The sequence below is a fragment of the Barbatula barbatula genome (genome assembly GCF_947034865.1).
Source record: "Barbatula barbatula genome assembly, chromosome: 4".
Taxonomy (NCBI): Eukaryota; Metazoa; Chordata; class Actinopteri; order Cypriniformes; family Nemacheilidae; genus Barbatula; species Barbatula barbatula.
The window spans coordinates 3,940,536-3,958,261 of NC_136768.1; the positions used below are offsets into that span (position 1 = coordinate 3,940,536).

Below are 17,726 nucleotides of genomic sequence, written 5' to 3' on the forward strand. Positions count from 1 at the left end.
TTTTTCTCTTCTTATGCGAAGCAATTTACAGTGAATTTTATCTACATTTTTTTTATCTGTATGCGCGTTTCCTGGGACCCATAAAATATACCTCCCTTATCTAAAAGGGACACGTTAAGCTTAAATATAAAGTTTATTGCAATTGTTACAGCAAATGCATGGTGTAAAGCAAACCATGTGACATTCAAATTCATTTAAAACAGGTTTTAGTTAATTATTTGTCTTCGTATTAAGAATGGTCAACTGTGTGTGGAGTTAGTTTGCATGGTAAACAATAAAAACAGTTTCATCAATAATACATTAAGGCAGGCCATACATTTAGTTTTACATGCATAAGTCTGAATTTAAATTACTATATATTGTCAATTTGGTTGTATATGCTTCCACATTCCTTCAACAGATGAGAACAAAAACCAAGTAAACTCATGTAAAGTATGATGTTCCTTTGCATAGTAGCATAGCATTTTTTGGCAGCAAGACTTCTTCACCTATCTCTTGAGAGCTTTATTCTGCACCTCACATAGCTGAGAGTTCTGGGATATATCATTAAGACAGCAAAGCATGTAAGTACCGTTGCACAAATGGCCCAGAGTGCACATGAAAGGGCCAGTTTTGGACCAATGAAAGAAACAGCAGCTGCATATCTTTTGACCTGGCGTAGACCTTCCTATATCATGCAGATGCATGTAAGATTCAGTCCCAGTGCAGACTGAAGCCCTTGGACAGCATCACCGCTTCCAGATCGCTGTCCTCCTCTCTCTCTTGAACTCTCTGCTCTTCCAGCAAAGCCACCAGTGCATCCCGCTGCTCCACAACGTCCAGCATCTCGCTCAAGATACGGCTCTCCTCGGCCAGCTCCTCCTCTCCTTTAAGATGATCTGAGAGAAAGAGGGATTAAATGAGCGTCATGGTATAATGTTTGCTGTGAAAATGTAATAAATAAAAATAAGGGTAAAAACACAGCTGTGATTATTCTAGGGGGCATCACAATGTCACAATGACTGTAAGTGTGAGAAAGCTTGTTCAAAAAACGTCTCTATTTTGGGTCAATTTTACTTTGCATTGAAACATCTGTTCCAAATGGTAGTTTTGGGTCCCAATGCTAACACATTATTTTAATGATATATGATCTTGAAGATTACACGTCATATTGATTATAAAAAAATACATATAGATGTTTTTTACAGTACATGCACAGACATCTATGTTTCATGAGCCATGGATGAAACTATAAACTACTATCAACTATTTTTCAGTCTGACCGTCCACTGCCATGCGCTCTCTGAGCTCCTGCTGCAGACGACTCTGTCTGTCCTCCAGTTCCAGCTCACGTGCACTGCAAACAGACCATATAGATGAGCACAGAGCAATCCAACACAAGGTAGGCATTAAAATACTCATTGTGCATTAAAACAACACAGAAAAGAAAAACATACACAAATATATCACTCACAATATCATGAGCTCAGATTCATAGCGCACAAGAGCATTCTTCTCCTGAACCAGCTTAAACCACTGATGCATCAGGCTGGGGTCATCCTTCTTCCCCATCCCTGAAATATACAAAGAACAATTATTTGTGAAAACTTAAAAGAGAAAGATGCATTAACATGCTCAATTGGAGGACTGTGCAAGCAACAAAAAGTCACAGGTTCGACTTCCAGAAAACACACATACTGACAAAACAACAAAGATTGAATGCTCTCTACTTTGCATTACATAAAAGCATCTTCTAAGTTCATATATGAAAATGTAAACATATACTTTAAGTCATGCAAGCTGCCCACAAACACTGGGTATTTTAATTTGACATCTAGAAACAGGCCAGGAGATCATTTTATATCTCTGGCAACATTCATGCAGATCAATGATATATCATGCCCATGCAGTTCCACCACAAGAAACAAACGGCAATATAACAGACAAGAAATAACATACTTAGCTGGTGCAGTGGAGGTTCCTGCACCACATAAAGAAAAAAGACTGTACAGACATACACGGAGTGATCGTGTTCTGTCGCTTTAGCTTTGGCTGCATACGGTGATGCGCAAAGAGAAGACAGAGACGCAAGAGGGAATTTGGAAACGTTAGAAATGTATTATTAGGAGAATCTGCAGTAGGTGAGACAAGAAGCTGAGGCGATTACCTTCTGGAGAACAGCATGGACAGAGATAGACTGGTCTTCTACGTGGAGAACCCAGAAAGGGCTCGACTAACACCACAGGGGGAAGCAGCGAAAGAGGGGGAAGAAGGAAAAGCGGAGGGATTCAGGAGTTAAGACAGTCATAAGCTAGAGAAGACGGAGCATGTTTTTGTTTAGATTGTGAGAATCAACTGAATGTGGTCTGAACTTGAGCAGAAAGTAGGCCATCAGAGAAATGTGTCCTATGTCTTGCGAGGTTTAAATAACTCCTGGCCTGTCCTGGTGTAGAATACTAGTCCATGAGTCTCATTCAGGGCAACATAAAGAACTACAACAAAGACTTTTTATTGTGTTAACACATTAAGAGCCTGTGTTAGCCCAATCCCTTGTTAGTAGCATTAGCATCAGGGACCAGTCGAACGTGTCGTACATACCACCCAGATGTATGTCCAAGAGGTCGGAGGTACTAGAATCTTCCCAGAAGTCTATATTGTAAGGAAGGGCATTTTTTCTTATACAACAAAATGTGAATGAAAAAAGGTATGTTTAATTAAATATATAAATGTTATGATAACGTACATATATATATATATATATATATATATATATATACATATATATTTTTACAAAACTTAAAATTAAAGGGACAGTTCACCAAAAACAAACAATTCAGGATTTACTCATAATTACTCATAACTCACCCTTAAACCTTTTTTTCTTAATATATCATTTGTATTCCACAGAAGAGTCATATGCATATTTTAAATGACACGAAGGTGAATACATTTTTGATAAAAAAGGGACAGGTGATTGACAGGTACCTGCTTCCCCTCTCAAGGCTTTCTCTACGGCCACGCCTCTCTCTTCCAGCTGCCTTTGCTTGACCTCCACCTGCTCCAACTGACGCTGGATTATCTGAAACAAAATACAATACATTTTCAAAAGCATCTTTTGTGCTTTAATGGATTCAATTTGCAGAATCCTAATAATTTCTTCATTCTGTATATACTGTGAAATAGCCTTTCATTTTTGTAAATCCTGCAAGTTTAAATAAAAAATGTTGAGAATATTTGAGTATATAACAGACTTTTGGACCTCAGTATACAAAAATACATGCCATGGGTAGGTTTCAAAACATGGTACAAATATAGTAACATACCTGCGCTCTGTGGAGTCTCCGCAGCTCCTCCTGCTTGGCTTGTCTCCGCGCCGCCCTCTGAACCCGGCGGGTCAGTTTGGCATTGAGTTCCTCCTCTGTTTCTGTTTTCTGAAAGAGCGTGGTACACACACTTATACTGGAGGGGTCAGGGAACACCACCCACACACCCACCACATCTGTAGAACACGACGATTTGGAGGTAGCCTTGATTGGCCGCTCTGGTTCATCGCTGCGTTTCTATAGGGCAATAAGAGTCTGAGCTGCTGGATGCACCAACGGGAAGGAAATGTTTATCAACTGTAAAATAAAAGATGCTACCTTAACGGCGTACGCTCTCTTGAACGCCAACGCGTGAGGCACATAAAGAGACTCCAGAGAAAGAGGGCAGATAACGCATTAAACTACTTTTGAAACAAAACTGTACTACTCTAACTACGACAGCCAAATACTATACAGGACAAACTCTAAAGAAAACTCTATATAATTCTATATAAAATCATGCAGGAGAAAGACCCTTCTGGATGTCCTGGTTGGTACCTCCTCCCATTCTTGTACCTCTTCATCTATTGTTTCTTTCTGAATGTCTGAACTGATGTCACGGAGCTCCTGACATAGCTGAGAGCAAAATCAAGAAAAATTTAAATTACCTCAAATAACCACAACAACAACAAAAAAACTTTCAAGAATAAATAAACTGCCTGAATTCCCATCCGTCAACCCAGATCAGCTCTAAAGGACCGAATTATGAATATAATACGTTTTAATTGCCGTATTCGCAAAAATGCATAATTGTCAAAAGTGCTATATTAGAAATGAATCTGAAGTCAATTGAAATGAATCTGTGAATTGAAGGGAATGTTTTAAAATGATAAGCGAATAAGGAAATAAGTGAAAATGAAAAACAAACTAAAATAAAAAGATGAAAGAAATGGTATGCGGCTGACAGAAGAGAGGTAAACACGTGTTTTACTCCACCTGAGCTCTGAGTGAACATCTCTCTAAAACAGCACTGCACGACAAATCTGTGTCCTCCGAGAAACTTGGATTTTTCCTGAAGCACAAATCTGAAATGTGGAGAGACATAAAAACATCATCAACATCACCACTCTGTTTACAGTATGTGGTGCATCTTATTAATCTATGCACTAATTTATTTACATGACGGTCCATCCATCAATTTATCAATTTATATGATCATCTCACCTGTGGTTCTGCCCGTTACTTTACTCTTGCTCTCAGTGTTAGCAGCTGCAAGTGGTGTGTCGGCCGGCATCATCTCCTTTCTCTTCTTATCCTTCTTATACACTGAAAAAACTGTTTTCCAGAGAGACTTCTGCTTGCCCGGCTCCCGGTGCGTCTCCGAGGCTGCATTCAGACTCTTCCTGCTTTTCCGTGGTGAAAACAGCGAATTTCGCTTTTTCTCCTTTTCCATCACACCGACGTCTGCCCCCCACAGCTTATTTTCCGACCTGCGCAGCCTGACATCTGGCACCCCTGCCAGGAGCGGGGCGATCACACGGTCTGAAAGCGTCCTACTGTGCCCCAGTCTGCGCTTATCTGTCCCATCCTGCAACGGCTCAACCACGTTGCAATGTCTTTCCGGCAGCCCGGCTGGCATTGCAGGACAGTGGTGAGGCTCTTCAGCATCACCCGCAAACAGGATCTCTATTTCATCTGATGGAAGACTTTGAGCTAGGTTGAGTTTTGGTTTCAAACCGCTCTGTTGTGAAACAGTGGTGTCGAGAGTCGTGACTGATGAAGATGAGCAGACAAGAACCTCTCGCTTCAAAGGCGGTTCAGAATGATGTGGGATGTGGCACTGCTTGGCAATGGGGCTGTAGGGAGGGGTCAGAAGGCCTGCATTTGGATTTGAAAGTCCAAGAATCGTTTCAGAACTAAAAGATTTGGGATCAAGGTCTGAATTTTGCTTTTCAGCTGTCACACAACCTTCCACAGTGATGCTGAGCCTGTGTCTTACAGAGCAGCTACCTAAAGCTTCTTCTAATGGGACATCTGCCTCTCCATGCGGGGACTCAATGCTTTCAGGCACTTGGATGGGAGAATCCATGGCAGAGGTATTGCAGGACGGTATGAATGTGACAGAGGTGTAAAAGCTTTCTTTACTGGTGGATTTTTGGGTGGAGGAAGTCGTGAGGTCTCTGGACAATGGAGTCAGGCCTAAAGTCTTCCGGATCTCAGCACTTTTCAGCCAGAACTCCTCTATGATCTCTGATGTCTTGATGGACGGGTTCTCAAGGGTGCTTTCGGATTTGGATGTAGATATGTGAGTGAGGCCTGTGTCGGTATCAGGCTCTTTAGTTTGTTTATGGGTGGGCGGAGACTCTGCAGGTGATTGATGGAATGGAATGGACTCTTCCTGTTCATGTTGGTCACATGGTTTGGAGACTCTGTCTGAGTTGGGGTCTATATCCTGTTCATCACTGCAGGACTCTGGAAAAAAAAACAAAGAAAAGGTGAAACTAAAGAGCTTCAATAAAGGAAGCGAAGCAAAATCTGAATCAAGCGGAGTAAAATCAGAATCAAGCAGAAATATAAAGCAGCTGAAAACAGATATGATGAAACAATGCCAGAATAAAAAGGTAATATTTTATTTATAGCTTTTTTTAAAGGTTTCCAGGATCTGCACTTTTTTCTGAAAAAGGTTTATATTTCCTTGTGCATATATATATATATATATATAGCAATTATCTGTATGTTTTTGTGTACCTTTTTATATTAAAATGCACAGCGAAACAAAACAAAGACTCATTTCTTTATGCTTCAAATAGCAATAAACAAACAAAACATGGACATATTCTATAAATTACACATAATATTATGCAACATTATCTATAATGTAAATCAAGCAAAAACAAAATGCAAATGCAAATGCAAATGCATTGCAAAAATATACATGCTAGGAATCATGCATAGGCTGCAAATAAAAATAAACCTGCAAACAAGATCAAATAAGTTACAAATAACTCAACAAAAACTAATGAAGGCCGTCAGTGGACATCAGGGGCGGTTCTACCTTCAACAAACCCCGCCTCCTCTTCCTCAAGCCACACCCCTGAGAGTCGCTCCCTCTCCCAAGGGCAGTACTCCCCCTCTATACACACAGATACACATACAGGTGTAAACACCCCTCAAAATAATGACATGCTTGAAAGTGGATAAACAAAAAATAACAATGTACAGACAAACATACACATCACATAAAAGACAAATAAAACACAGTTATTGTGTATTAATTAAAAAAGGACAAAGAAAGCAATTAAACTGTCCATTACAAATACCTCATCTTAAAAATCTACAGGATGACTTTTTCTGAAATAAACAAGTTATATTGTCAAAGTCAGTTGAAGTGAAACCTTTAAATAACACAAAGAAAATATGTCAATTGTAAACAAACGCTCACCATCACTTGTACCTCCACCCTCCTCCTCTTCTTCCTCTGAAACTTCCTCTTCTTCGTCCATTTCTTCTTCCTTCTCCTCTTCCTCGTCCTCCTGTCTTATCTGACCTCCCTCTTTTTTCTGTAGTCCATCCCCTGAGTCTAACACACCCTCTCCATTAGTCCTGATGTTTGTCTCCTCCTCCTGCTTCCAGGCAAGCTCCTCCTCCAGTTCCGACTCTGAACTACTGAATAGCATACAGCGAGACATTTACTGGAAATTATATAAATTACAGGAACACAACAAGAGAGCGTTTGCTACCTCGACTGCTCCTCAGAGTTCTTGTCCTGCAGGCTTGCGCTGAGGTTGTGCTGTGCCAGCGTCTCCTCAGGAACCTCCTGCAGTGAGTTGTTCTCTTTTTGCAAGCAGGGTTTGTAGTTCTCCAGCTCGATGCGCTCTGGTGTGCCACACAATCGCTTGGCCAGGCTGGATGCCATGTCTGAGCGGGTACCAGACCAGCAGTCTGGGGGAGTCACCGTGCCCACAGACCCTGGTGAAAACAGAGACGTGGAAGCTGAAGATGGAGCAGGGGCTGCCTGAAGACATAGAGGAACACATGTTTTCCATTGGCTCTTAAAACAAAACACTAAATTTAATTTAAGATTTTATTTGTCACACACATTCATTTTTTAAAGGTATCTTTCTATAGACTTAATGATTTTTATACTGTATAAACTGTATATTCTATCCCCTAAACTTAACCATCACACAAACCTTTCGGCATTTTTACGTTTTCAAATAAACATAGTTTAGTATGACTTGTAAGTGGTTTTCTCATTGGGCCAAAAAATGACACCACAAGGTCAAAAATGATTACTATCCTTATAAGTCAGCGCAACAGACTGTGCAAAATACTTAAAAATGAACTAAATAAATTAACTAAAAATATAAAAAATAGTATAAGAGAAAGCTAATGTGATGTATAGATAAATAAATAATTAACAAATTTAGATAAAACTATAATTCAGAATAAAGTGAAAGGAAGGTAATAATGAAATAATATAAAATGAGTGGGAGGAAGTGAAAAGAAATACAGTCAAAAACAAGACAGTTAATGAAACAAAGCAAAAACAACAACAAAAACCACTTAAACCAACTAAACAAAACTTTCTATCCAAAACACACAAACAGCAAAACTCAACAACTGAGATAATCATATATACACTCAAATCATATATAAACCTATTACTTAAAGATCCAAAGAACACAATAATCTGCCATTTTGTATAATAAAACAGCCATTTTATTTTTAAAAAAGTCCATAAAAAAGTGAAAGTAGACATGATGAGATTACCTGAACAGGCATCTGTGCCGCAGCCGGGGCCGGTCGCTTTCTCTGAGTCAGTCCAGCCAGTCTGAAGGTGAAGTGGTGCTTACAGTAAAACTTCCCTAAAAAGAACAAAAAAGAAAAGAGTCTAATAAAACCGTAATGGATGCAAAGAGTAAATGTCTTATTTATACTAAAGCTTAGGTGCCTTCCAATGCCGCCTCTTTTTTTTAAATGTAAATCATGTGATCTATGACGGCCAATCAGATTGAACCCTTTGAAGGTTTTGAGTTCTATTTTTAACCAATTCTAACATATTCCCTCAGTTTGTGTGTGTGATCATTTTAGTACGACAATAAAAACCCTGTCCCAACACACGTTTTAGACCTTATGACTGTGGAACGGTCAACAAAAAGTGGTTTGTCTAAAAAACAGGCGCCCACAGCTACTCAAAACAACAGCTCATTCTGACACGCCGGATCGCACATCTTGTGATAACCGTTCATAAAAAACACTCATTATTTTTTAATAAAGAGCATAACATTATATAACCACTGATTAGTTATTATACCATGGAAAGTAGAGTTAATGGGTCACAATATTTTTTATTATGAGCTTTGAAGTGGTTTATGCACAATGGAATACTGGAAAACACAACTCTGATCAATCCTGATACAGTATGTGCTTGTATCCTGTGTTGCACATCACTCAGTGCTCTTTTCTCAAATAGAAATGTGATTTTAATGTTTATCAATATTTCATGTTTATTAATTTACTTATTTGCACGTCCGTACCGTGTAGCTGGTCGTAGGCGTAGTTGGAGAGGCGTAATGTGGAACTGCAGTGATCACACTGGAAGCAACTCCTGTGGAAGAACTTTCCTTCCGCGCTTAACCTTTCCATCACATACACTCGCCGGGCGCAGAAATAACATACGTCACTGCCGCCCACAGTTACAGGAAACTCCTTTTTCTGAGAACCCTGTAGGTGAAAGGTCAGAGGTCACAGTAAGAGTACAGTACCACAGGACAGAATATGCATGTGGGTCAGAAGTTATTAAAGCGGTCTGGACTGACTTAAGGTCACATAGGAAGGTTAAACAAGGCAACCGTTATTAAAAGTGATAAATACATTTAATTTGAAAGAAAGAATAATGTGAGGATGAGTACATGATAACAGAAATAAAATGTTTGGGTGAACTATACCCCTTTGCCTTCAAACTCACTGAAATTAGTGATCAATAATGCTGGTTGTTAAGGGAAGCAATGAGCCACACTTGAATTGTTGGGTTTATTAGAGATATCAGAATTAAGAGACAATAATAAATATTATTTATTTACTTAAATTAATTAATTATGAATTTAAATGGACATTTTGCCTGCACTACAGGTGAACTCTTACCAACTCCCTCCTGTGAAGGAGCTTGGGAGCTTGATCCGTCTGATTCTGAACCTGATTGGCTATCTGCTGAGCCAATGAGCTCACTCCGCCCGTATACATCTGAATGTAGCTCTACAAATCAAAAGAAGAGTATGGAAACTAGAAAGAAATAAAAAACTTGACAATCACCTTACAAACAAAGGTGTGTGGACAAGACAACTTGCTTAGCAAACTAACACATTCGTGACATATCGCTTGTTGCTCCCTGAACTCTTTGTAAGTCGCTTTGGATAAAAGCGTCTGCTAAACGACTAAATGTAAATTCAACATTTTCAAGACGCTTTTTCCAGTGTCATATACAAAAAAAGAAAAAAGGAATTAATTCTAGGAATCAGGAAGTGTTACTGTACAAAGTTTCAACAACCGTTATCGACATACCTGTAAAAAGGGAGAGAAAGTAGATGGGAAATTAAAATGAAATTTGTTAACCAATTGAAATAATTTAATGTAATTTAATAATCTAAGATTCAGATCAGTTCTGAATAAACTAAATGTATGAAACTGTCAGTCATCAAAAAAGCCAGCCAGAAATTCTTATAATGAATCTTTATGTCAGAGTATTTTCAGTTAAGATCCTCCAAACCATCACATGTTCAATGTCCTCCAGTCACCCATAAAAAAAAACATGACGCGTATTGATCCAAGGGCTAATTCACACAAAGCTTCCACTTAAACCTATTTCAACTAGTCTGACAATCAGTGATCTAAAGCAGAGATCAAACAAACATAAGAAATAATTCTGGATTCTATAGAATCGTTTCGATAGGAACTATGAACATTAGCAGGGCTCTGCTTGTTTTGAAGTACCTGTTCGCTTCTACTCGGCAGAGAGTGAACTTTGATCTTTTCCTTGTAGCGAAAACTCATCAGTTCCTGCTGCTGCGTTCTTTTTTTCTTGGTAAGGGGGCATTAACGTGAAAGCATTATATGTTGTGCATTAGAGTCGACTTTTAATTCAACAGCCTAATGCACACACAGCACTAGGATTAAATCTAATAAAACACATCTAACGTAGCCTATGTATTTTCTTGCTATCCTATTGCAATACTAAAGTGTGTACCTGCCTCCAGGCTGATGGTTGCGCTGAGGCCGCAGGTTGAATCTGCAGCTTTGGCTGAGGTGAGGGTGAACTTATTCGCACTAGATTCGGCAGAGAGCCGCTCTAATGACAGCATGATGGGTTAAACAAACACAATAACCACACTGATGGAAAAGATAAATGGAGGAGGGTAGTGCTCCGAACTGCTTTAAGGAATGAAAATTTTAATTGACTACATTACAGCCACACCCTCTGCAAAATCTGATTGGTAATATACAGTACTGTGGAAGTTACATAAAGTGCTTTGCACACATGCATATTTACACACCTGTCTGCGAATAGCGTTGGCTGATGTCGACGGGGCACTTTCCTCAAATTTAGACAGCAGTAGCGTAGCCATGGACCGAACCCTGCTGTGACCCTCAAGTGCCTTTGATGCTGACCGGGATGTTTCCACTGTAGTCTGATCATCATTGGTATCGTGAGGAACGTCGTCCTATATCAGTAAAATATATAATAAAATGAAATAGAATAAGTATCAAACTAAATTAAAATGTTACACTGCTATGATGCAATTGTACTAACATCCTCTGATTGATCAGTTTCGCTTGTTCTTCTTCTTTTCCCAACGCTGTCTGTATCCTTCTCTTTTTTATCCTGATAGAGTAGAAAAATAACAGCCCCACATTTGGCTGAGGGGGAGAAAACGAGAGCAATTGTGTCTTTGTTTGTGAATGTGCGAACCTTAGGATTGCGCTTGCGGGACAGACTCTGTCCCAGTTTGCTGAGGAGAGAGATTGGTGACTTGGGGCTGGAGAACAGAACGGCTTTCTCTTCTGAGCTCGAGCTCTCTGTCAGAGGAAAACAAGAGTCTTTGTAAAGTGCCCACATAAATGTTGGTGACTACAATGACATGCTACCTAATAATTTATAAAAGAAAGTAGTATGCAATATGCATACTGTGCAAGCTTTTCTGTACATTTTTTGTATTCACGGGATACCCGGTTATCAATTATTTTATGAATGATTTAATATTCATTTAATATGAACCTTCTGACATTTTTATATGAAATTGATTTTGTATTTAGATCATAACTGTAAATCACAAAAACTACAACATAGTGAGCTAATATGACAGTAATGTAGCTAATTCCTTTATATCACTGAATATTGTTTCCCATGCTAATTTCACATAAATAGTAGGTTGTACACAGTATGTACTTTCTAAAAGGACATTTAAAACAATGCCATTGTGTGCATATATATACAAAATATATACAATTTTAGCTTTTGTTGATGAACAAAGACAAAACATAACAATAATGCAGATGACACACACAAAGCATTATACTCACCACTAGGTGGCGCGGTGTCTTTAAGGAGATCATGGAGTTGACTGAGGTACATGACCATACAGAGAGAGTCGCTCTCTTCTAAAGTGCTCATCTCTTTGCCGGTCATTATAGGACAAATACCAAACTCGTGCTCGGCCACATTCATACCCAACTGACCGTTGAGCTCCGCCTCGCTCTCCTTCAGAGACGCAAAATCACTGCGAGAAACAATGAAGTTAGTATACAGTCACACGTTCTGAAATACTCAACGCAGCCCACACATGTAATTCCTACATCTCTTTTTCTTCACACTCTATACGAACAAAAAAACGAACTTTTTAGTACTATTAGTATTATTATCGGAAGCAATAGTACATTTTTGTATTCATGTGGACTCACATGAGGTCAGGTCTGTATCTGTGGATGAGGGCGCACAGAGCCAAGCCATTCCTCCAGGAAGTTGTGAAATCGGTCACACACACGCAGGCGTAACCCTTCAGCTGCTCCTGACACCAGCTTAGCAGCTTACCGTAACGGGCTGTTGACTCTAAACACAAAAACATCATTTTAATTCATATTTTATATACTTTTATGCAAATTATTCAAACTTGACATTTTATCAGCATGTGCATGTACCTTGTCGTGTAAGTCTCGGGTGTGGAGAGCTGACCGTGTTGACACCCAAAACGGGACCCTCGCCCGTGTCTACGAGATGCCACACCTGTACAACACACCATTCTTGCATTATTATAATCATCATCTTTAATGTGCCTTGTGATGTCATATGATGAAGATTTTGGACCTGAGCAGCATTGATGAGTTGCACATTGATGTTGGGATAGCGACTAGCTGGATCCAGGCGATACTGACTGTAGTTCTTACTGACGTTCTCTGGTGTTGTCTGAGGAAGTAACCGATACACGCTCTCTCTGAGACGGGGAAGAAAACGCAAGGGGATGTTAGAACATAATTCTGGCATTGCAAAACTGAATTGAAATAAATATGGCTTAATTTTATTTGAATGTTAGCTCTGACCTCTCAGCCAGAACCTCTAAAGGGGCGTGGCCTTGACCCCACCTGCGCACCATCCACGCCGTGTCCATGGCTGCCAGGAAGCCCCGAGCAATTCCGGTTCCCATTGGCCAGAATGGCTAAAAGAATAAAGACATGTTTTAGGACACTACACACAGAAAAACGAAATATCACACATTTAAAACATTCGCTAATGCTTTAAGAAAGGAAGCAAAATATTTGTTTTTCTTAAACAGTATCTGTCTCTTGCTTAACATTTAAATATCTAAACAAACTTTATAGTCCAGTAATTTCTTTGAAGGGTTGCTTACTTTTATGACAGTTAGCCTACATACTATGTGACAACGAGTGGAAAAAAAAGAAAGAAAGACCCCTTTTATTTAGATTAAAACAAGTGAAGAAAATGAAGGTGTATTCTGTAAAAACAAACCCTATAGCATCTGAGCTTTTGTTTCTTAGCTTAATGGATCGAATTTTAGGACATTTAATAATTTTTATCTGGATCTGACCCTCTCACCTCCAGTAAACTGTCTCCCACCAAAGCAACCAGCAAAGCGTGTCCCCTACGCTGTCGCACCATCGCCGCGTTTTCTGATGCATACATGCAGGTGAAGTCAAACATAGCCACGTCCGGCTGTCCATAGTGGTTTATGGCAAAATCCAGGGTAGGGAGCTGCTGATTGGTCGAGAAGTCTGCTGCCTCACGGGCATAGGAGAGCAGTGCATCCTGGTCCACATTCTCCCTTGACAGTAACATCTCTGTGTCTGCGTAATCCTGCAAGCAACATGTAAACATGTGGCTTTTGCTGGCTGTTAACGCACGCAACCATACACACATGCACACACAGACGTAATGTGATGACTCACGCGCAGTATGACTCCTTTTTCCAGAAGACTTTGTTTTTTGGCCGTCATGACGAAGTAGTGAGTGTTATCTTTATAATATACTATATTCTCCAGATCAATTCCTAAAAAAAGTGGTATTTATATAGAAGACCTTTTAAAACAGACATGAATATGTTGATAATATAGCTTAAAAATAAAATAAATTTGCTCCCTCAAAATGTCTTCTCAACTTAGTATTAGAAATTTTGTCCAGTTGCTGTAATTTTTTTATATAAGTTAAAATACGTAATTATTTCGACGTGTTAACGTAATGTCAAAACATTTCAAAGTTTAAATTTCAATCAAATTCGATTTAGGGAGCAATTACTTTACAGTATTGAATAGAAATAATAAATCAGTACCTGTGGCTTTCCGCAGGTCTTGGAAGAACCTCTGGTTGAAGATAAAGGCCACGCCACTGATCTCCTCCACTTTAGCTTCAGCGGTCGTGTTGCGATTTATGAAATTTGCAGTGATGGCAATAGCCAGTTTTCCCCGAAACTCTTTCCTGCGAAATCCTACAGAACCAACATGAAGAGACGAATCAAACAACTCTGAAGTTTCAGAGCGGTTCAAAAACAGATAATATGTATTCATTGCATGACATGTCGCTTATTGCTTCATGAATTCTTTGTATGTCGCTTTGGATAAAAGCGTCTGCTAAATGACTAAATGTAAATGCCATGAGGAGCTCTGAAGTGGGGTAAAATTAGAATTGAGGAACTGTCTGTTAAATCTGACTGTGCAACGCAGAATGCTGGGAGCATGTGACTTGTTTCATTGATTGGGTTAGATTCGTCACCTCTGGTCTTATAAACCGGATGTCAAAATATAAGCAAAATATAATGTCTTAAGCTCAAACCTCAGCACAGGTTACAAAACACATTTTTGGCCTTTCTGTGTGTAAGTCTGAGAAAGTAAAAGTGAGCAAAAGAGGAAGACCGGAGAAATCAAGCTGGCAACTGTTTCAATACGAGTGTAAATTCAAAAACACGCTCCTATCGTGACTATTGAGAGTTTAAAGGATACTTCACCTAAAATAAAGATTCTGTCATTTATTCACCCTCATGTCATCCGAAACCTGTATTTGACACTTTATATAATATGTCTCAGTGGTTTTGTGTCCATACAATGGAAGTCAATATATCAAAATATCTTCTTTTGTGTTCTGCAGAAGAATGACATAAAGGTTAGTAAATGATGAAAGATTGTTCATTTTTGGGTGAACTATACCTGTAAAATGTACACAGACTAACACCATATGATCGCTGTATTCCTGATGGGTTCTGAAAGTACAATAAACATTCCCATCATACATAGCGAGGTTGATACCTGGTAATGTGTTTCTTCTTCCATCTGCTCCAATAACTACATCGAACTCCAGCTGTCTGACTGGATGAGATGAAGGGTGGACCTCTGCTCTCCAGCCAACCTCTAAACAAAACCAAAGTTCTTAAATGTATTTCCAGTTGTTCCATTGAATTGTATTTTGATCATCGTCTTACTTTGATCTTGGTTCTCTGGAGGTTCCAACAGATGTTTGAACTCCACGTTCACGTGAATCTCAATACCCAATAACAAGGCCACTTTTAATAGCATCAGCTGCAGCTGACGAATACCTACAGATAAAAAGATGCTAGTCAAATCTGCAAGATGTTTAGTTTGACTTTATTCTAAGATTAGATACTGTCCGCTTGACTCACTAATATGGTCTATGGCCCCAGCACAGAACTTTCCGTAAAACTTTTTGGCCCCGAGACCCCGGAGGTCCTGAATGGTGAAGGGCCAGAGGTGCAAAACATTGTTCCTCGAGAAAGCATCTCTCTTTTCCACTAAAACCACCCTGGCACCCAAGAAAGCCAACTCGATAGCCGTCCGCAACCCACACGGCCCCGCTCCTATGACCAGACACTGAAAACAAAACAAACTTGCATTCACAGTTTTGAAAGTGCCAAATGTAGCGAACTGCATTGTGGGTGCACCTATGTCTGTACCGTGGTGTTGGCGCAGGCATGGCCTCTCATGTACTCCTTTTGGCCGACCCGTTTGTCCAGTTTGGCCCATAATGCTTTGGCTTTCCAGTAGTGCAGTCTGTTCCTCAGGGTGTGGTAGAATTGAGGCTGCCCACCTGGATGAAGATTGAGTTCTTTGCACAGTTCTTGAAACGCTTTAAGCGTCTCTCTGAAGGTGGCCGCCTGCACGAAGGCATCGAAGAGGGCGTGCACGTGACACACGTCTGGCTGTCCGTCCCCCATATCTGCTTGTCATCAGACCCCACACAGGAGTCAGCTCACCTTTGGAAGGGACCAGACGCAGAACATCTGGGGAAATGGGAAGAAAGAAATACAATATTACAGGAAGATTCCATGCTGGGAGTTTGAGACCTGAAGAGATGTTGTAAGTCTGGTATTAACCCTTGAAGGAATGCCACCCACTGGTGAAGAAAAGGGGATTATGGGTGAGCCAAGGCAACCGTCAATGTAATCTTTTATTTTTATTTTTGGCTTATATACAGTAGCACAGTACATGTTAGCACTCCATGTAACTGGATGGTGACCAGTTGATACGTATGCTCTCCAACGGACACACAAGTACAGCTATCTAGGTAATGAGTGCAAACCACCGACATCTGAGAGATTATAAATAACTCCTTTTTACCTATTATTGAAAGTGTATGTAAAAAATCACAAATGTCTCCAAAATAAGGATTGTAATAGCTGGCTAACTTTAAAGGAGCATTTGCCTGATTGAGATATCAGAGCGTATTTTTGGTCAGTGGTCAGCCAAAATCTTGAACTAAAAGCAGCTAGGGAAGTCAATTTGGGTCAGTGTTATTTGAGCACCTTTACAGGAGCAAAGGAGGAACAACAAATGACTCAGTGCACAAACACATCAACACAGTGAAGAACACACTATCCATCCCCTGGTGTTCTGCCACTATTAACTCATTGGACATGATCATGTCTAAAGAGGGGGGGAAAGCCAGCAGGATCCTCTAAATAAAACCTGTGACCTGTGTGATGAACTCTTCTGTCTGAGGTTTAGTGATTGACAGGTGCGCCGTCTAAAGTGAGAGGATTAAAGTGCGTAAAGCGCATGCTGCAGAAAGACCATCGATCACAATTCTCCCTCTCGTCAGCCATTCATACATTGACTGCATTGCAAACTATGATGGCATCTTAATACATACACCATTAAATTGTAAATAACATTATTCACATATTCCTGCCACGAGACATTGCGCACCATCCGCGAGCAACCGACAGATGCTCAGAGATGCAAACGTAAGCTTTTCTCCAAAGTCTATTTCCTGCATTTTTCACATCTAAACATGCTTGACATGTTCCCCACACGGGCCACCCCGCTGCACTACATTGACAAACGTGACACAGATGTTTCAGTGTAATGTTATAACATGAGCTCCAATATTTACCGACCGTTCTGGTTCTTCCCATGATGCTGACATTCTTCCTTTGCTCCCCCTCTCGGGCAAGTTTCCAAGTGGATGTAGCCGCCACCGGAGTTACATTGACTCTGGTGTCATGTACAGTACAGCTGCAGTGCTGGAATTAGGTCCTCTGCGCGCTCCCTCTCAGCTCGCTCGTGCTCACGCACGCACGCACGCTGTCCTCCTTCTCCATCCCTGTAGCCAAGGTCAGAGGAAGGAGCTACCAGGCACTTGGTGACTCCGCCTCTACACACAGTTGCAAACATTGTCTTTCTGGACAAACATGCACATTTCTAGGACTTCTCAGACTAGGATTATTTAAAAAATCAAAATTATAATGTATGTGATTCATTTAAGATGGTTTCTTGTGTCTAGTGTACTGGTCAGCATTAGTGCACTGTTGGCTGATAGTGGATGCAGAGGAGCCTTAAATGTAATCCCATTTACACAGAGACTTCATAATAAGATTACACACAGAATGGGGGGGACGAGGTGGAGGAATTACAAGGGAACCTGGAGAA

At 40.1% G+C, this 17,726-nt stretch overlaps 1 protein-coding gene across 1 annotated transcript; it reads right to left on the bottom strand.

The window, feature by feature from the left end:
• Window positions 1–116: 116 nt before the first annotated feature.
• On the bottom strand, window positions 117–17,366 carry mical3b (microtubule associated monooxygenase, calponin and LIM domain containing 3b). Its single transcript, XM_079455424.1, has 28 exons — window positions 17,195–17,366; window positions 15,752–16,078; window positions 15,461–15,668; window positions 15,263–15,376; window positions 15,090–15,191; window positions 14,120–14,275; window positions 13,740–13,840; window positions 13,390–13,647; window positions 12,876–12,991; window positions 12,643–12,769; window positions 12,477–12,561; window positions 12,240–12,387; window positions 11,862–12,058; window positions 11,251–11,357; window positions 11,092–11,163; window positions 10,835–11,002; window positions 8,822–9,008; window positions 8,055–8,149; window positions 7,022–7,296; window positions 6,724–6,947; window positions 4,506–5,753; window positions 4,278–4,366; window positions 3,303–3,410; window positions 2,965–3,058; window positions 2,578–2,628; window positions 1,454–1,553; window positions 1,263–1,336; window positions 117–878 (listed from the first exon to the last, which is right to left on the bottom strand). The coding sequence occupies exons 2-28, from the start codon at window positions 16,010–16,012 to the stop codon at window positions 694–696; spliced, it is 4,950 nt and encodes a 1,649-aa protein (XP_079311550.1). The 5' UTR covers window positions 16,013–16,078; window positions 17,195–17,366; the 3' UTR covers window positions 117–693.
• Between the last annotated feature and the right edge of the window lie 360 nt (window positions 17,367–17,726).